Genomic DNA, 19,340 nt, shown 5'->3' with positions numbered 1-19,340 from the left:
CCGTCTCTACTGAAAATACAAAATTAGCCAAGTGTGGTGGCTCATGCTTGTAATCCCAACTACTTGGGAGGCTGAGGCAGGAGAATCGCTTGAACCCGGGAGGCAGAGGTTGCAGTGAGCCAAGATCGTGCCATTGCACTCTAGCCTGGACAACAAGAGCAAAACTCTGTCTCAAAAAAAAACAAAAAAAACCCCAGGAGTTCAAGAGTTCAAGACCAGCCAGGGCAACACAGCAAGACTTCATCTTTAAAATAAATAAATAAATGTAGAATGGATAAATTGTGGTATATTTATACAATGGAAATACTACAAAAACAGGCAAAACTTATCTATGGTGATAATGGTGATAGAGCTCAGAACAGTGATGATATTTGGAGGGGAATACTGACTGAGTAAACTTGCTAAATGCACTAGGCGCGGTGGCTCACGCCTATAATCCCAGCACTTTGGGAGGCTGAGGTGGGTGGATCACGAGGTCAGGAGATCAAGACCATCCTGGCTACAACACGGTAAAACCCCGTCTCTACTAAAAATACAAAAAAAAAAAAAAGAAAGAAAAAATTAACCGGTCATGGTGACGGGCGCCTGTAGTCCCAGCTACTCGGGAGGCTAAGGTAGGAGAATGTCGTGAGCTCAGGAGGTGGAGCTTGCAGTGAGCTGAGATGGCACCACTGCACTCCTGCCTGGGTGACAGAGCGAGACTCCATCTCAAAAAAAACTTGCTAAGTACTAGAAATATTTGATATTTTGACCTGGGTGCTGGTTACATGGTATGCACATATGTAACATGATACTAAATACACATACCTAAAAGTTCATCAAGCTGTATACTTAGGCTGGTTTGGGTGGCTCCTGCCTGTAATCCCAGCACTTTAGGAGGCTGATACAGGCAGATCACCTGAGGTGAGGGGTTCGAAACCAGTCTGGCCAACATGATGAAACCCGATCTTTACTAAAAATACAAAAATTAGCTGGGCATTGTGGTGGTCGCCTGTAATCCCAGCTACTCAGGAGACTGAGACAGGAGAATCGCCTGAACCTGGGAGGCAGAGGTTGCAGTGAGCTGAGATCGTGCCACTGCACTCCAGCCTGGGTAACAGAGTGAGACTCAATCTCAAAAAAATAAATAAAAATAGAATAAAATAAATAAAAATACAAAAAAAATTAGCTGGGTGTGGTGGTGCATGCCTCTACTCCCAGCTACTCAGGAGGCTGAGGCAGAATTGCTTGAACCAGGGAGGTAGAGGTTGCAGTGAGCCAAGATCGTGCCATTGCACTCCAGTCTGGGTGACAAGAGCGAAGCTCAGTCTCAAGAAAGAAAAAAAAAAGTTGTATACTTAAAGTGTATGTACTTTACTATCTCTAATTTACGCAGCAATAAAAAAATAACAAGGGGGCTGGGCACGATGGCTCACGCCTGTAATCCCAGAACTTTGGGAGGCCGAGGCGGGCGGATCACAAGTCAGGAGATCGAGATCATCCTGGCTAACACAGTGAAACCCCGTCTCCACTAAAAATACAAAAAATTAGCCGGGTGTGGTGGCAGGCACCTGTAGTCCCAGCTACTTGGGAGGCTGAGGCAGGAGAATGGCGTGAACCCAGGAGGCGGAGCTTGTAGTGAGCCGAGATTGTGCCACTGCACTCCAGCCTGGGCAACAGAGTGAGACTCAAAAAAAAAAAAGGGACAGGCCGGGTGCAGTCTTCTGTAATCCCAGCACATTGGGAGGCTGAGGCGGGCAGATCACCTGAGGTCGGGAGTTCGAGACCAGCCTGACCAACATGGAGAAACCCCATCTCTACTAAAAATACAAAATTAGCCAGGTGTGGTGGCGCATGCCTGTAATTCCAGCTACTCAGGAGGCGGAGGCAGGAGAATCGCTTGAACCCAGGAGGCAGGGGTTGCAGTAAGTCAAACTCTGTCTCAAAAAAAAAAAAAAAAAGTAACAAGGGACAGTAACATTCTTGGCCCAAGCACGTGTGTCTTTCTACCATCTTAAATAAATATTTAAAAACAGAACATTTCTAATACACATTAAAATATATACATCTGAAAATATTGGTATACCATCTAAAATTACTCCCTGTAGACCGGGAATTTAAGTACTACACTTTGGTTAACGCATTCCAGGCACTCTGGGGGTTTTATATAAGCTGGTGCTTGGATGCTGGCAACCTGGGGAAATGCTGAGGCCAAGTGGAAATTGTGTAGCTAGGATCCTGCTTTGTCACCAGCCTGGGCTGGGGTTATTGAATGCCAGAGCTCTGCTTCAAGGCACATGCCAGAAGGCTGGAGGGTGGGGAGGGAGATGAGCTAGGAAAGGGGTCAAAGAAAAAGGGACAAGGGCAGATTCCCTCATACTCTGGCCCTTAGCCCAAGTCTTGGACTCCTGACCTCACCACAGACGAAATAGTTGTAAAACAAGCCAACTGGTTTCCAAGTGGGAAGGGTGCCAGCCATAGTTTTTGCTGCCCAAGGAATCAATAAATACTCATTCTTATGATTCATGTTCATCCTGTTTTATTCCAAAGCATTTTACCGAAAAGCCCCTTGGCCCAGCCAAAAAGTTCAGGGCCAGGAGCCAGGACACCTGGACTCCAGATCTGCTTGTGGAAGATTTGGAACGTTGTTGGTGGGGGAGGTCTCAGGTTCTCTCACTGTAATGTGGCAAGTGCCATCTGTGGAGGACTTTACAATTTTACATACATCATCTCATTTGACCTTCCGATCCCTAGTGAGAGAAGCAAAGTAAATAGGATTGCTATTCTAACTTTACAGATACGGAAACTGGGACCAGGGAAAGTTAATAAGACACTCAGATGCACACACTGTTAAGGTGGGGAGGCTGGAACTTTGGATTCCAAACCCTTTGCTCTTTAGTCAAAACATAGTCAGTTCTATGCCTCACTTTTCCTTTTTTTTTTTTTTTTTTTAAACATATTATAATAGGGTGTGTGTGTGTTTGTAGAGGCAGGGTCTTGCTATGTTGTCTAAGCTGATCTCAAACTCCTGGGCTTAATCACTTAAGACCTCCTGTCTCAGTCTCCCAAAGTGCTGGGATTACAGGTGTGAGCCAGTGCGCCTAGCCCACCATGCATTTTAGTGCAGTGTGATCCTACACAAATTGCCCTGTGTATATTCCAAAGGCCGATCTGGGTTTGTAAGGTGAGAAACATGTGCAATTCCAGGGTGAAGGGTAAGTGGTCGGTGGCTCTTTTGACAAAAAAAAAAAAAAAAAAAAAAGATGAAAACAAAATTAAGTTCAGGGTCTTGGGCAGGCCCTGAAAGTTAGGGGCCTAGAAGCTGAAATTAATCTACCAGTGGTAAATCCGCCTCTCCTACATGCCAGTGCCCCCAAAAACAAACAAACAAACAAACAAAAACAGGACACATCAGATCTTGACAGGGCTTCCTCCCTGTTTGTGAAACGTGACAGAAGTGGGATCTGGAAGTCCTGGGAAAACAATTTCTCCCAGGAGACAAGAGGAATTACAGCAGCAAAAAGGCAGGCCGAGTGGAGGAGAAGGCTGCATGCCAGGGGAGAGTCGAAAGGGGCTGGGTGATCCAGCTGGCCGAGATGCGGGCAGTAGAGCCTCGGTGTGGGAGACTGGCAGCCTGAGAGCCAGGAGCAATGGCGCTGCCCCAGAAGCGGTGGCTGGAGGCTGGGCCTGCTGGAAGCAGGCTTCCTTCAGATGGTCTTCTGGCTCCCTGCGTCCTGTCCTGATAACCTTTCCTCTGAAAAGGGGAGGCAAAGACAGACAACCACAGCTATGGTAGTGGGAGGGTGGGTGGTGGACCCCGTCCAGGCCTTTCATCCCCGGCCTGCAGGACAGTGAACCGGGAGACGTCTCGTCGGAGGCTGCTCCGCTGCCGACCGGAGCAGCGAGAACCGGGTGCTGGGCTCCCCTCGCGGCTGCCCGCCGCCGCCGGGGGGCAGCGCCTGAGGCCTGCTTTCCCAGGGCCGGCCGAGGCTTTTTGACAAGCTGATTGCGTGGCGGGGATTGGCTGGTCCGGGCGTGACGCCGGTAACAACAAAGGTGGAGTTGGAAGAAATTAGATTAAAGGAGAGAAAAAAAATTAAAGGGGGAGCTGGCAGAAGACAAGAGATATAGACCGAGGGGGAGATGCGCCAAGTGGTGTCTCCCGGTTCCGACTCCCCCCCACCCGCCTCGACCCCAGAAGATCCCTCGCGCAAACCCACTGAGATTTTGCTCTTTCCCCTACCCCCGCCCAGTGACCGACGCCGGGGTAGGAAGGATAGCTGCTGCTTCTTGAAAAATCCCCGCAACTCCCACCCTGACACCCCTCACTACGACCCAGGGGGAGAACTTTTTGCTCGGACTCCTCGGATCCTAAACCCAGCGAAGAGGGGAACATTGAGAAGCTCGTCCTTTTAAAACCCGGAAGGCCCTCGCGGAGCATGGAGATCGGATAAGGCGGGGTGCTCCCCCGGTTTTCCGATGTGTTGCAAATCTAAGAGCTTCTTTCTCGCTTTTTTTTTTTTTCCTGTAACTACCCCCCCTCCCTTTTGCTTCAGGGTTGCAAAAGCAAAGAGCAATAAAAAAAAAAAAAAAAAAAACCGCGCACACACTCAGACACACACCAGTGGCGACAGGGGAGAGTTGGAAAGACGCAGGAGAGAAGGAGGAGGCAGGAGGCAGCGGGGATGGAGCAATGGGAGCGGGAAGCAGGCAGGTTTCCTTGCAAATCCCCCTCCGGCCTCACGCCGCCTCGCCGGCCCCGGCAGGGGAGCGAGGACCCCGGCGAACAGATGGAGGAGTGGAGCTCGCTCTAGGCAGCTGGGCTTGGCCGGAGAATGGAGGAGCCACCAAGCGACCGGCTGATTGGAAGAGAAACGCAGAGCGATGGAGGCGGGGGTAGGAGGACGATTTCTCTGCGGGGACTGGCGGCGGCGTACACGCCCGGGTCGGGCGCTGCAGAGCTTGGCTGGCTTTCAACCCGCGCTCGCCGGCTCCAGCCCCGCGCGCCCCCACCCCTAGCCCTCCCGGCGGCTCCGCAGGTGAGTGCGAGCTGCGGGCTGAAAGATCCAAAAGTCTCAACACGCCCGCCCTGCAAAAAAGGGGAAAAAAAGGAGAAAAGAAAAAAAAAGGAAGAAAATCATTTTACTTTAAAAAAAATTTTTTTTTTGTGCAACCCCTAAAGCAGTGGGAGGGAAGGGGTGAGGCTGAGCCGCCCGGAGGAGGCGGAGGGGCCAGGCGAGGCCGGGGTGGCCCGGGAGGCGGCGGCGCCGAGGCGGCTCTGACGGGCAAGCGCTCGGAGCGGCGCTGCGCTGCGCCGAGGCGGGCGGGCGGGCGGAGCGGGGCGGGCGGAGCGCGGCGCGTGGGGCTCGCCATTAGCCGTCGCTCCGCTTCGCCATCTCGGGCTTTGTCTGGCGACTCGCTGCCCCGGCGTCGGCTGCAGCGGAGCTGCGGCTCGGCTGTTCCGCCCGCCGTGCTCCCAGGTGCCCCCGGCCTGCGCTCCCATCCACACGCTCGGTAAGTGAGCCCGGGCGCCGCGGATTTCGGGGGAGAGGGGTTGCTACGAGTGGCGGCGGCATCGATCTCCATGCGCCCAGGCAGGCCTGGGGAGCCATGCCGGGCTGGATTGAACCGGCTCCCACAGCGGCCCCTCCGCCGGAGCCCGTCGTTCCCTCGCCGTTTCCGGGGTGTAAAGAGCAACGGGGATTTTTTTTTTTTTTTTTATGCAGAGATTTTCGGTTTTGGGTTTTTTTTAAAGTTTCCTATGTACCGTTCGGCAATGAGAGGACCGCAAGGTAGGCGCCGAAGCTGGACGCCGCGATCGGCGTGCGTGCGCCCCAAACCAGTGGCCACGCTCCGGGGGATGAGGGTGGGCGCGGACCGCTCGCTCCGGGAGGCGGGAGAGAGCTGGCCTGGAAGCCCTAGTCTGAGCTGGAAGGACTTGGGGGAGAGCTCCGGAGCAGGGCAGTGGGCGCCCCCCCAAGCCTTCCCGGCCGCCGGGGGCCCCTCCGGGCACCCTCTCCGCGGCCGCGCCTCGGCCCTCCCTCCCGCGCCGGCAAAGCCTGCTAGCTCCCCCGCGGGTCTGGCGAGGTCGCTCTCGGCGCCCGCCCGCCCCGGCTCCGAGCCCCGCCGCCATCCGGGCGGCTGCGTGTCTCCCTGCCCCGGCCCCCCCCTCCCCCGGCGGCGGCGGCGGCAGCAGCAGCCGCCGCAGCCACCGCCGCCACCAGCACCAGCACCACCACCACCCCCCTCCCCTCCTTCCTTCCCTCCGCCTCGGCCGCCCGGGTCCCCCCAGCTCCCGCCCCTCCTCCCAGCTGCCCCCCGCGGAGCCCGCCCGGGCAGGCTGTGGGAGGGAGCGGAGCCGGCGAGGCGGGCGGGCTGGCGCTCGCTCCCCGGGGGTCGGTGTGCGCTCTACGGGGAAGGACGCGCTCGCTGCCCCGCTTCTCCCGCCCCCCCTCCCGCTCCTCCTCCTCCCTTCTCCCTCCTCCTCCCCGCTCCGGCGGCTGAGGCTGCGGCGGCGGCGGGGGGTGTGCGAGCTGAGGCCGGGGCCGGCGGCGGGCGGGCTGCCTGCAGGCGGAGGGCGCTGTGCTTTGTGCTTTTCGCCGCGAGGAGCAGCAGGCAGCAGCCACAGCCGCCGCCGCCACAGCAGCAGCAGCCGCCGCCCCAGCGCCGCCGCCTCGCCCGGAGGAGGAGCCGCTGCCGCCGCGGGAGGGAGCTGCGGCTGTGCCCGGCCGAGCGGGGGAGGGCGCCGCCACTCAGAGCCGGGGAGGGAGCCGCCGGAGCGGGAAGCCCGGAGGCCGCGCTGCGCCGGGTAACCGAGGCGGCTGAGGACGCGCGCTGGGTTCGGGGCCGGACAGCAGGGAGCGAACCGCGGGGTGCGGTGGGCGCCCAGCAGGGACCCGGAGCGACCACCGAGCAGGGGACCGGGCGCGAGCAGACCAGGGCACTTGGGAGGACGCCGAGAGCCGGGGGAGGGGAAGGCAGGAAGCGAGGCCTGAGCCGAGCCACGGCCGCTGGCGGAGGAGCCCGCGCTTCTCGGATCCGGCAGGCGCAGTTCTCCCCGGCCGCCGGAGGGGGCGGCGGGGCCGGTGAGCGCTGCGCCCCCGCCTCCCGGCCGCCGTCCTCCCGCCCTCTCCTTGGCTCGGCTCCCCGGAGGCCGGGGCGGGGGCGCCGGCGGGGCTGGGCCGCAGGCTCGGGGGAGGAGGCGGCGGTTCCCGCCGCGGTCGCGCCTCTGTGCCGGGCTCCTCCGTGCGCGTCGGGGTGGCTGGGTGGTGGCGGCGCCTCTGGCCAGGGTGGGTGGCTCGGGGGCGGGGGGCAGGCTAGGCCGCTTCTCTCCGGCTGTTCGCCCGCCTGTGCGGGCGGGGACGGCGAAGGGAGCCCGGGAGGGGGGAGCGGCGGGAATCCGGATCCGGTCCCCGGGGGCGGTGCGGCCGCTGCGCTCCGGGGCTGGCGGCGGCTGCGCTGCGTCCGGGTCCCCGCCGGGTTGCGGAGGCGGGGGGAACCGGCTGGGGGGAGGCGGGAGGAGGAGACTGGGGCGCGTGCCCGCTTCCGTGGCCGCGCGCGCCCTTTACCCGCCCTTCCTCTTCCCCCGCCCTCCAGCCTGGGGCCTCCCCGGGGCGGGCGCTCAGAGGAGGAGGAGATTTTTTTTTTTTTTTTTTTGGGCGGGGGTGGGGAAGGGGGGGCGGGGGGGGGGCGCTTGCTGCACGCGGGAGCTGGGAGCAGGCCCTCGCGTGGGCAGGGGAGGGCGCGCACCGCGGAGCCGGGCCGCAGGGGCTGGGGGAGGGGAGTCAGGAAGAAGAGGAGGGGCTACTCCCCCTCCCAGAGACCCCTTAAGTCTAATAAGGTCATGGCTGGGTCTCTGAGAGCGTGGACCTGCCCCCCTTTACTCTGGGCGGGGAGGGTTAGAAAGTCGTTCACCTCTCAGCCTTCCTGAGTGGGAACTTGTATGTCTTCCAAAGGGTGAGGTGGCTTTGACCCCGGGTTGCCCGGCCAGCACGACCGAGGAGGTGGCTGGACAGCTGGAGGATGAACGGAGAAGCCGACTGCCCCACAGACCTGGAAATGGCCGCCCCCAAAGGCCAAGGTAGGGGCATCCACTCCCAGCCCTCTGAAACTTAAACCCTCTTTGCCTCGTGGCTGTGGGGCACACTGCCTTCTTCAAGGGCTTTTCCAGTCTGCATACACTGAAATGGGGGAGAAAGTGCCTTGAGTATTTATGAATCAAGCATCTCCCACACTTGGGGTTTGGCTGAATCCAAATTTTTTGGCCTGGAGTGGCTTACCTCCCCTCTCTCCCTGTCCCTCACACCCTATGTTAGAGGAGGCCTGCCTTCTGGGATTCGCATTCAGCCTTAAGTGTGTCCCAGCCCAGTGTCCTGGAATGGGAGGAATGATGACTGTAGAGGAAGGGTCAGGAAGCGGTTAGGGAAGGCTTCTCAGACTTTTTAGGAGGACCATGAGGCTTTTGTAGAGGCAGGTGGAGAAGAGAGCTGTTTTGGTGTTTTGAGGCCCCAAGCCATGGGATATATGTACTCAACTAGATCTCTGCCTCATTCAGCAGTGATCCAGTCTGGATGGGGGTGGAGGGTAGGATGGAGCTGGGCAGCTGGCCATGCTTGTGGGACATTGAGGGGAGAGGGGATTATGGGTCCTTGTGGCCATTCTGCAGAATCCCTGGCCTAGGTTACGAGATGCAAATGAAAATGGAGAGCCCTTTTGACTTCTGACCTTGGGTGGCTATTCTCCCAGCCCATCCACAGAGGCCTAGAGCTCTCTGGGGCTGCATTTCAGTGGCTGAAAATAACTGGTCCAGACCTGGTCTTGCTTCCCTGGGGAGTTGGGCTGACAAGACAGCTTGTAATTCTGGGGGTTCTCCCTGGATCAGGGCCCTGAGAGCTTTTGTGCACCTGCCTACTTTGCCTCAGAGTTGCCATGTATCCTGCTTGTTTCTGTTTCCTTTTTCTTATTTGCCAGAAATTCTCCCTTGATCTGCCTTGAGAGGCTAGGGGATAGTGGGTATCTCTGACATTGGTTTCCAGCTGTGCAGGAAAGACACCTGCATGAGTTTTCCTTACTGCCCACATCCCATCCTCAGTCCTTGCGCATTTAGAATATCTACTCAGAACTTGAACTTGGCAGCACATTTAGATACATTGCCTCCTTGCTTCCCTCCTTCTCTGACAAGCTACCTCATCTCCCACAAAATCCTGAATCACTGTACCTTCATTTCCACCCCTCTTCCCCTTACAGCAAATAGCTGCCCGTTGCAACTTGGCACAGTAGAAATGATAATAGCTTTGAAGCAAGCCAGACTTGAGTTTGAGCCTGGCTTTCTAGGTATAGCAGGGTCTGGACTGGAGTCCCTGCCCTGATCCAATATGGCCACAGTTTCCTTAGGGCTGAGCCATATCTTGTCTTTGCCTTCAGATGAGAAGCAACCAGGGGCTGGGATGCCCTAGGGAGGAAGAGTTGAGCACTCAAGAACTGGGGAACAGATTGGGGGGATAGCATGAGCCAGGCATGATGGCCTCTGTTACCCTTCACCAGACCGTTGGTCCCAAGAAGACATGCTGACTTTGCTGGAATGCATGAAGAACAACCTTCCATCAAATGACAGCTCCAAATTCAAAACCACCGAATCACATATGGACTGGGAAAAAGTTGCATTTAAGGACTTTTCTGGAGACATGTGCAAGCTCAAATGGGTGGAGATTTCTAACGAGGTAACTGATCTCCCCTTTCTGACACACACACACACACACACACACACATACACACATTACCCCCTCCTCAGCCGTGGTAGGGGAAGTGAAACAGGCTGTAAACAGGAAGGAAAGAGACCAGGAGAGGCGTTCATGTGGTCGCCCGTTAGCTCTCTACCTGCCCCTTTGAATTTTGGGGAGGTGGCACGGTTGACAGCACTGGCTTAAAGTTATGCCACTTTCTATCTGGGTGGTCTTGAGCCAAACAGCCTGAGCTGTGCTGAGATTGACAGAGGTGCTAGCATGCTGAGATTGAAGGAGGTGCTGGCATGGACAACCAGGTTGAGGTCAGGTAGTCCCCTTGTTGCTGGCCTTTGGTGTGTACTGACTGCCTGGGCCTCTGTAGTAGGCATGGGCCAGTGCCTGGGTGTCAGGCTGCCTGCTTCATTTGGCTGTTGGCCTCTGCTCTTCTTTAATAGATGTAGTCTAGTAAAGAGTAGAAGAGACCCGTTATAAGATGGGGGTATGCTACTGTGTGGCATTTTCCTTTTCCCAACTTCCCCTTCCTTCCGCCTCTCTTCCTCCAGGTGAGGAAGTTCCGTACATTGACAGAATTGATCCTCGATGCTCAGGAACATGTTAAAAATCCTTACAAAGGCAAAAAACTGAAGGTGAGTTACTAGGAGGAGGAGCATGAGGGGTAGGGGAGGAAAGATCCAAAGAACGGATGGTATTTGACCTCCATTGTGTCCTTGTTCCTTGTCCCTTCTTCCAGAAACACCCAGACTTCCCAAAGAAGCCCCTGACCCCTTATTTCCGCTTCTTCATGGAGAAGCGGGCCAAGTATGCGAAACTCCACCCTGAGATGAGCAACCTGGACCTAACCAAGATTCTGTCCAAGAAATACAAGGAGCTTCCGGAGAAGAAGAAGGTGGGGGGGGAGGAGAGTTAAGGTGGGAGGAGGGGAGAGGCTGGGAGCAGCTGGTGTGGTGTGGGTCGGTTGGAGGTAGGCCTTAGAGAGACCTGGCATCAGGGACAAGGGTGAGTCAGCACAGCAGAGTAGGTCCTGGGCAGGCACACCTGATCGCCCCTTCCTCAGCCCACACATGTTCAGGCACAGGCACCACCACAGATGTAAACCAGAGAGCAGATGCTCAGACCAACCTTTCCCCCTACAGAAAACCCACAGCATTCTGTTTCATCAGGCTCTCTCCCCCATACACCCATCCTCACTGTTAGGCTGCACAGTACTTCTTCACTCTCTATGACGTTTCCCGTCATGGTCTCATCTGATATTTGCAATGTCTTCATAAAGGTAACCCCAGGAAAAGGTTATCCCAGTTTTGTGGGCAAGGAACTGAGGTGCAGGAGGGTTAAGTGTCCCGGGTGACACAACTATTGATACTAGAGCAGGATTTGGTGCCCCAGAGTCCCAGTCCAGTGCTGTTACTGCCATGTCCACCTGTGAAGTGCACTTCTCCACGCACACATGTTCACTCAAGGACACACATTGTTCCTCCTGGCCTCATACTGTTCCTTGCAGAGGTTGGGTACTGTCCCAGACCATCAAAGCATTAACTCTGGTTGGAGGGTTGCCCAAGCCTCCCAGGCAGGGCTGCAGTCAGGCACAGAGCTCAGGAGGTCCCTCCCAGAGAAAGGCAGCAAAACATTGGAGGAGCCCTGCAGATGGGACACGAGGAAGATGGGATGGGGACAGGGGACACAAGAGACTGGACAAGAAGACAGAGCTAGGGATAGATGGGGAAGGGCAGCGGGAAAGACAAGAAGCACATCTGCTTGGAGAGGAAACAAAGCCATACACAGCCAGTTCTCAAAAGGTGGCACCGGCCGCTGCCATGCTATTAGTAGCCCTTTTTCCTGGTTGGCATACCCTGGCTGCAGACTAACATGCCCTTGGTGCTGTACCCAAAAAAGCCAGCTGTCGGCAACCACTACCCAAGCAGAGCAGGGGTATGGATTGCTGGAACTGTTGTTGACTCTTTTGATGAGGATGTTGGACAGTTGACTGCACACACCCAAACACTCATGGGATGGGAGGGAGAGGCCAAGCCTAGAGTTAGAGTCAGGGAAGGCCAGAAGAAACTGGTAGAGTGGATGAGGTGCTGTCCTGGGGGGCACAAGACTTGGGCCTGTTCTCCTGGCTCTGCCACTGAATTGCTGTGTATGGGGCCTTTGGTAAGTCATTTTACTTCTCTGGGCCTGGTCCTTATGTGAGGTGAGCCAGGTCTGTGTGATGTTCTCCAGCTCTAAAACTTTTGTCTGAGGAGGACTGAGATTGGGGAAGAGGAAGCTGAGCTCTGCTTCTGGTTTTCTGTGGGAACTATGGGAAAGGAGCGCTGCCTCTCTATGTCTGGTACTTCTATAAGAGGCGGGTTGGGCTCAATTGCCATGAGCTCCTGGCACCTGCCAGTGCTACTCTTGTGAGCCTGCAAGGACGAAAGAAGAGATGGACATTGCATGGGAGCCAAGAGAGGAGGCTGATGAAGAGAAAGAGACACATTGGAAAGGAACAAGAGGAACAAGAGGGAGACTATGCAGAAGTGGGGAAAGATGCAGGGAGGGAGCGAGATGAGAGTGGGAAGGCAGTGGAGAGGCCAAAAAGGGGGCGATGAAGGGAAGGGAAGCCAAGTGGTGGGAGAGAATGAGTGGGCTGAGGGAGGGAGGGCTGGAGGGGACAGACAGCTGGGATCCTAGAGAAAGGGAAGAAGGTAATGGTGTCAGAAATGGGCAGGAAGATGCAGGGCAGCTGGCTGTGACTTGTACTGGAAGAACTTACTCTGGGTTCCCCTCCACACAATCTGCCCTCATGCCTTGGAAATAGGACTCAGCCCAGCCCTGGCCCTATGTAGAGGCCACCTCCAAGGGGCCAGACTAATGTCAGCTGCCTCAGACGTGAGAAGAGGGAGCAAGGCCTGTACTTGACTCCACTGTGAGAGTTCTGTGGTGTTGGAGAAACGAGTGGGGGAGCCTCAGCGCTGCCACTGCGCACTGTGTGACCATGGGTAATGCCATGGCCCCCTTCTGGGACTCTCGCTCAGAAGGAGAGAATAGGATATAGGATTCAGTGTCTGGGCAGCCCCTGCAGCTCCCACCATCTGTGGTAGAAGCCGGCAGGTCTGCTTTGTGGTGAGTCCCGCCGGGAGGCGGGCAGGGCGCCAGCCTCCACTCCCTGCATCACAGCGTGAGAGGCAGAAGAGCCAGCGAGGAGGGGTCTGGGTGGCCTTCAGAGTTCAGGTCGAGATACTCTTGGGTCCTGGGTGACCCTATCCCCTCCTCCCCCCAGATGAAATATATTCAGGACTTCCAGAGAGAGAAACAGGAGTTCGAGCGAAACCTGGCCCGATTCAGGTAAGGCAGTGGAGCCCAGAAGAGGGCTATGGGGAACTGGGGGCAGCAGAATAGGCTAACCCTGGCCAGAGCCTGGAGTTTGCCATCTCTGAGGCATGGAAGAGGATGGGTCACATGTGAGCCCTAGTGTGTCATGCTCAGGGGCAGGGACAGGCAGGCAGCCACTGTCCCACTGAGGCCCAGCTGAAAGGCCCAGGAGGCTTGGTGGGTGGGACAGCTAGCTTGGGTCTGCCCTGGCAGCGTCCCCTGCTGATCCTTGCTCCCCATGTCCTGGCTAGGGAGGATCACCCCGACCTAATCCAGAATGCCAAGAAATCGGACATCCCAGAGAAGCCCAAAACCCCCCAGCAGCTGTGGTACACCCACGAGAAGAAGGTGTATCTCAAAGTGCGGCCAGATGTGAGTGTCCGGCCGAGGGCTGGGGGTGGAGGATGCACGGCGGTGGCCAGGGGGGAGCCGCACCAGGTCGGCCGGGCACGGTGCAGGGGAGCAGGAGAGGAGGCCCCTCCCCAGGGGTGGGCTGCATGGACAGGGCCCGGGCCAGCTGGCGTGCGAGCGTGTGCGTGCGTGCGTGTATGAGCCAGTTCCCTTGCACCCAGGCGGGATCCCCGCCTCTCCACCTTCCCCTCCTGGCCTGTGGGGGACACTGATGTGACCTCCCATGGCCTGAGGGGGCGGGGGCCTCTGTGCCCCCTTCCCCCCTCCCCCTGCCCCTGGCTGCCTGTGCGTGTCTGACGGCTTTTGGTTTGCAGGCCACTACGAAGGAGGTGAAGGACTCCCTGGGGAAGCAGTGGTCTCAGCTCTCGGACAAAAAGAGGCTGAAATGGATTCATAAGGCCCTGGAGCAGCGGAAGGAGTACGAGGTTAGGCTTCCGCTGCGCTCCTCCCTGTCCGGCTCTTCACGAGCCTCTGCCCTCCGACTCCGTGGCCACCGCACTCTGCGGGAGGTGTCACTCCCCATCCTCTGTTGAGGGAGGGGCCTTCTGGGCCCCTCACCTCTGCCCCTACCTTCCCCACCCCCCAGCCCCATGAGATCTCAGGCTAGGGCAGGGCAGGGCACCATGTCTCATGTGACACCATTGACGTGCAGCCATCCCCAGCTTTGCTCCCTGCCTGCCCTCCCCAGCGGCTCTCCCCGTGCCCCTGCCCCAGCTAACCCCACACCCCATTGCCCTCCATCCCCTCACCTGGCTCTGCAGGAGATCATGAGAGACTATATCCAGAAGCACCCAGAGCTGAACATCAGTGAGGAGGGTATCACCAAGTCCACCCTCACCAAAGCTGAACGCCAGCTCAAGGACAAGTTTGATGGGCGACCCACTAAGCCACCTCCGTGAGTGCTGCCCTGTGGTGGGTGGGCAAGTGGGCAGCTGGGAAGTTGGGCTGGGCTCTACCGGTGAGGAGGCCTGCTGTCCTGCTCACTCACGGGCGGCGCCTCTCTCCCCGCCGCTCTGATAGGAACAGCTACTCGCTGTACTGCGCAGAGCTCATGGCCAACATGAAGGACGTGCCCAGCACGGAGCGCATGGTGCTGTGCAGCCAGCAGTGGAAGCTGCTGTCCCAGAAGGAGAAGGACGCCTATCACAAGAAGTGTGACCAGGTGAGCTGTGGCAGGGGCCACCCTGCCTTGGGGTTTTGAAGCATGAGGTCTGATTCCATCTTGGGCTAGTCAGTCCCTGGTGGCGTATGCCTTGGGTACTTGCCTCCAATTCGGTGTGGGGCTGGGCTGGGCTTAGCAACTGAGCCCATCCAGGCAGGGAGTTCAGCCCACACCCAGGCTTTGGAGGCCCACTGAAGGTCACTGTCCTCCGAGTACTGCAGGGTCTGTGGTGACACTGTCACCAGAATGATCCTGACTCCACTCACTTTCCCAGAAAAAGAAAGATTACGAGGTGGAGCTGCTCCGTTTCCTCGAGGTAAGTGTTCCTCCGGTAGGGCAGTGGGCAGAGAGGACCGGGGCTTGGCAGGCAGAGCCCTCCTGAGCCCTGTGCCCCTCTTTCCTCTCCAGAGCCTGCCTGAGGAGGAGCAGCAGCGGGTCCTGGGGGAGGAGAAGATGCTGAACATCAACAAGAAGCAGGCCACCAGCCCCGCCTCCAAGAAACCAGCCCAGGAAGGGGGCAAGGTGGGCAGAGGGTACGGCCGCGCGGGGGGGGGGGGGGGGGGGGCAAGACTGGGCTCCCTGGCAGCACCACGGACCCCGACCCTCTGCACCTGGACAGGGCGGCTCCGAGAAGCCCAAGCGGCCCGTGTCGGCCATGTTCATCTTCTCGGAGGAGAAGCGGCGGCAGCTGCAGGAGGAGCGGCCTGAGCTCTCCGAGAGCGAGCTGACCCGCCTGCTGGCCCGAATGTGGAACGACCTGTCTGAGAAGAAGAAGGTCAGGCTGCCTGGCGGAGCGCCGTGCCCTCAGCGGGGCTGCCAGGGCCCCCTCCTCCCCTTGGCAGGCCGCGCCACCTCGCCCCTGGCCGCCTCAGCCAGCCTGAGCCACGCGGTGCCTGGGCTGGGACGTGGGGCCGGCGCCCAGCAGCCGGAAGGCGGGAAGCTGTCAGCTGAGCGCTGCGGGCCAGGCGGGGGCGAGCCCCAGGCGGGAGACATCTGCACCAGCCCACGCCTCTGCCTGCTGGCGGGTGCGCCTGAGCTGCTGCGCGGGGAGCGCGCGCCCCCTGGGGGTGGGTGGAAGGCTGACGCCCGGGCCATCCCCGCAGGCCAAGTACAAGGCCCGGGAGGCGGCGCTCAAGGCTCAGTCGGAGAGGAAGCCCGGCGGGGAGCGCGAGGAACGGGGCAAGCTGCCCGAGTCCCCCAAGAGAGCTGAGGAGATCTGGCAACAGAGCGTCATCGGCGACTACCTGGCCCGCTTCAAGGTGACGGGTGGGAAAAGGTAGTACAGCAGCCTCTAGCCCCGGGTGACCCCTCCCACGGCTGATACCCTTATTGGTCCCCAGAATGACCGGGTGAAGGCCTTGAAAGCCATGGAAATGACCTGGAATAACATGGAAAAGAAGGAGAAACTGATGTGGATTAAGAAGGCAGCCGAAGACCAAAAGCGATACGAGGTAGGAATGGGGTTGGGGCCACCCCATTTGTTGAACGCTTGGGCACTCCCCTTTGGGTGAGCCTCTCTGAGCAAGAAGGCCCAGTCTTGGTCTGTGACCCTCAGCAAGCCTCAGCTTCCTTCTCTGAACCCCTGTCTCTCATCAGTAAGGTGGGGGTGACATTGCTAGCCTCCAGGCTGACTCGGGGGACACGAGCAGTTGTGAAAGCACTTGTAAACTGTGGTGCCTGCTGCAGACGTGAGCTGTTAGGAGGTTGCTCACTAGCTCTACCTGTTTCTCTTCCTCCTCAGCACAAAAAAAGACAGCCAGCTAAGGTGCTGATGGCATGGGGCAGAAGGCAACAGTGTTTTGGGGGTGGGACTGAGGGGTGAGTGTGACCTTTCTCCCTCCAGAGAGAGCTGAGTGAGATGCGGGCACCTCCAGCTGCTACAAATTCTTCCAAGAAGATGAAATTCCAGGGAGAACCCAAGAAGCCTCCCATGTGAGCCTGGGGGTTGGAGCCTACCCTGGAGGTAGGGGAGGGTCAGGGCTGGAGGGCTGCTTTGTTGGGGTCCTGACCCTCCTTGTACCACCCCCACCTTCCAGGAACGGTTACCAGAAGTTCTCCCAGGAGCTGCTGTCCAATGGGGAGCTGAACCACCTGCCGCTGAAGGAGCGCATGGTGGAGATAGGCAGCCGCTGGCAGCGCATCTCCCAGAGCCAGAAGGAGCACTACAAAAAGCTGGCCGAGGAGCAACAAAAGCAGTACAAGGTGCACCTGGACCTCTGGGTCAAGGTGAGAGGACAAAGGACCCTTGGAAGGAACAGGGAGGCATCAGCCTAAGCCAGCACCAGCCCAGCCTGACCCACCCACCCACTTGTGCTGGCTGTTCTCATTCGTGATTTCATTCCACGCCCTCGCAATCCTGCAGGATACGGTTACTATCACCCTTTTATTTTTATATTTTGAGACAGAGTCTTGCTCTCTTGCCCAGGCTGGAGTACAGTGGTGTGATCTTGGTTCACTGCAACCTCCACCTCCCAGGTTCAAGCGATCCTCCTTCCACAGCTCCAGAGTAGCTGGGGCTACAGACGTGCACCACACCACCACACCTGGCTAATTTTTGTATTTTTAGTAGAGATGGGGATTCACCGTATGTTGGGCAGGCTGGTCTTGAACTCCTGACCTCATGCGATCCACCGACGTTGGCCTCCCAAAGCACTAGGATTACAGGCTTGAGCCATCGTCCCTAGCCACTATCACCCTTTTAAAAATAAGGAAACCAAGGCTCAGAGAGGTTAAGTAATTTCTCCAAGGTCACACAGTAAGTTGAAGAATCCAAATCAGACTGCGTTTTCCTCCCCCATCTGGAACCATGGGACCTCTCCTAGACTGCTGGCCCTTGTGCTTCCCCTGTGCTTTGGTTGAGTAGTCAGATCTGAAGAGTGGAGAGAATCACCTGTGTCCTTCCCACTCACCAAGGCAGGTTGGCCAAGGACCCAGGAAGATTGTGGGGATTTGCTGTTTCAGGAGCTCGGTGAGCCCCACTGCCTCATCAGTGGCTCAAGGGTTTGGTGTTGGGGTGTGGTTGATGATGCCAGGCTGACTCATCACAGGGGCACTTCTTTGGAGTGAGGAAGAGTGAGGAAGACTCTGATAGGAGCTTCCATTTGTGTAGAGCAACAGGGAGAATGTGAAAACCAACAGTCTTAGTGGTTTATAGAAGGACTCTGGGCATCAGAAGCAGAAATACTAGAGCTTGGGCCAGTGCAGTGGCTCACGCCTGTAATCCTAGTACTTTGGGAGCCCAAGGCATGAAGGATCACTTGAGGCCAGGGGTTCAAGACCATCCTGGGCAACATAGTGAGACTGCTGTCTCTACAAAAAAAATTGTAAGGTAGCATGGTGTGGTGGCACACACCTGTAGTCCCAGCTACTCTGGAGGCTGAGTTGGAAGGATCACTTGAGCCTGAGAAGGTCAAGTCTGCAGTGAGCTGAGATTGTGCCACTGCACTCCAGCCTGGGTGACACAGGACACAGAGCAAGACCCTGTTTCAAAAAAAAATTGGAGCGGTGTTCTCAGATCACAGGGGCTCTCTGCAGAGACCTAAAATCTAGGGAGCCTGGGAGGGGTAAGATGGGGTGATGATATATAAATGCTCAGCCCACTGCCTAGCACTGGGCCAGCATGCTCAGTCAGCAGTAGTTGGCTATATTCCAACCCTTGCCACCTCTGTCTCCCCCAGAGCCTGTCTCCCCAGGACCGTGCAGCATATAAAGAGTACATCTCCAACGTGAGTCTGGGAGCAGAGCAGCAGTGGGGTAGGGGTGGGGGGATTCAGGGGTGTCTGGAACTCATGGCTGCCACCTTCGTGTCCCCATCCTGCAGAAACGTAAGAGCATGACCAAGCTGCGAGGCCCAAACCCCAAATCCAGCCGGACTACTCTGCAGTCCAAGTCGGTAAGGAGCCCCTCCCAGATGCAGGGGCGTGGGGTGGGTGGGACTGCCTGGCATGGCTGGGCAGAGACCAGAGACCACTGATGTGCCTCTGTCCCTCCAAGGAGTCCGAGGAGGATGATGAAGAGGATGAGGATGATGAGGACGAGGATGAAGAGGAGGAAGATGATGAGAATGGGGACTCCTCTGAAGATGGCGGCGACTCCTCTGAGTCCAGCAGCGAGGATGAGAGCGAGGATGGGGACGAGGTGGGGCAGACAGGGCACAGTGGGAGGGGAGGGGATTGCTGCCAGGATGGTCACCTGATGACTCTCCACATCCTTTCTCACCCCCCAGAATGAAGAGGATGATGAGGACGAAGATGATGACGAGGATGACGATGAGGATGAAGACAACGAGTCCGAGGGCAGCAGCTCCAGCTCCTCCTCCTCAGGGGACTCCTCAGACTCTGACTCCAACTGAGGCTCAGCCCCACCCCAGGGCAGCCAAGGAGAGCCCAGGAGCTCCCCTCCCCAACTGACCACCTTTGTTTCTCCCCCATGTTCTGTCCCCTGCCCCCCTGGCATCCCCCACTTTCTTTCTTTCTTTTTAAAAAAAAAAAAAAATACGGTGGGGGTTGGGGGCTGGAGGAGCCCAGGCCAGGACTCTGCAGCCTCAGAGACATCAGCCTTGGGGGGTCCTCCTCCAGGGACAGCAGCCATCAGACTAAGCCAGCACCGGACCAGCCTGGCCCACCCCACCGACTTCTGCACTTGCAGTTCCGGCATGGACAGTATACCGGAGAGTGGGGGTTGGGGGGGTCCCA

At 57.6% G+C, this 19,340-nt stretch overlaps 2 protein-coding genes across 7 annotated transcripts; one reads left to right on the top strand and one right to left on the bottom strand.

The window, feature by feature from the left end:
- The first annotated feature begins 2,498 nt into the window (after positions 1 to 2,498).
- UBTF (upstream binding transcription factor) lies at positions 2,499 to 19,167 on the top strand. Of its 6 annotated transcripts, none has more exons than XM_023191417.2 (21): positions 2,499 to 5,018; positions 7,935 to 8,059; positions 9,523 to 9,698; positions 10,265 to 10,348; positions 10,453 to 10,608; positions 12,982 to 13,046; positions 13,325 to 13,445; positions 13,799 to 13,909; positions 14,246 to 14,379; positions 14,505 to 14,646; positions 14,921 to 14,962; positions 15,055 to 15,168; positions 15,266 to 15,421; positions 15,750 to 15,905; positions 15,987 to 16,097; positions 16,490 to 16,578; positions 16,683 to 16,872; positions 18,324 to 18,371; positions 18,467 to 18,538; positions 18,640 to 18,783; positions 18,872 to 19,167. In XM_023191417.2, exons 2-21 carry the CDS (start codon positions 8,002 to 8,004, stop codon positions 18,995 to 18,997), a joined length of 2,295 nt encoding a protein of 764 aa, XP_023047185.1. In that variant the 5' UTR covers positions 2,499 to 5,018; positions 7,935 to 8,001; the 3' UTR covers positions 18,998 to 19,167. The 6 variants fall into 6 exon arrangements, with proteins under 6 accessions (XP_023047185.1, XP_026303422.1, XP_023047187.1 ...); XM_026447637.2 differs by lacking the exon at positions 2,499 to 5,018 and adding an exon at positions 5,236 to 5,493; XM_023191418.3 differs by lacking the exon at positions 2,499 to 5,018 and adding an exon at positions 6,449 to 6,787.
- Positions 2,507 to 7,824, bottom strand: LOC113219787 (basic salivary proline-rich protein 2-like). Its single transcript, XM_031934349.1, has 2 exons — positions 7,787 to 7,824; positions 2,507 to 7,481 (listed from the first exon to the last, which is right to left on the bottom strand). The coding sequence occupies exons 1-2, from the start codon at positions 7,822 to 7,824 to the stop codon at positions 5,729 to 5,731; spliced, it is 1,791 nt and encodes a 596-aa protein (XP_031790209.1). The 3' UTR covers positions 2,507 to 5,728.
- Positions 19,168 to 19,340: the final 173 nt, after the last annotated feature.

This window comes from Piliocolobus tephrosceles, chromosome 16 (genome assembly GCF_002776525.5).
Source record: "Piliocolobus tephrosceles isolate RC106 chromosome 16, ASM277652v3, whole genome shotgun sequence".
NCBI classification, from domain to species: Eukaryota; Metazoa; Chordata; class Mammalia; order Primates; family Cercopithecidae; genus Piliocolobus; species Piliocolobus tephrosceles.
The sequence above is the reverse complement of the archived record's forward strand: the minus strand, read 5'-3'. Positions and strand labels throughout refer to the sequence as shown.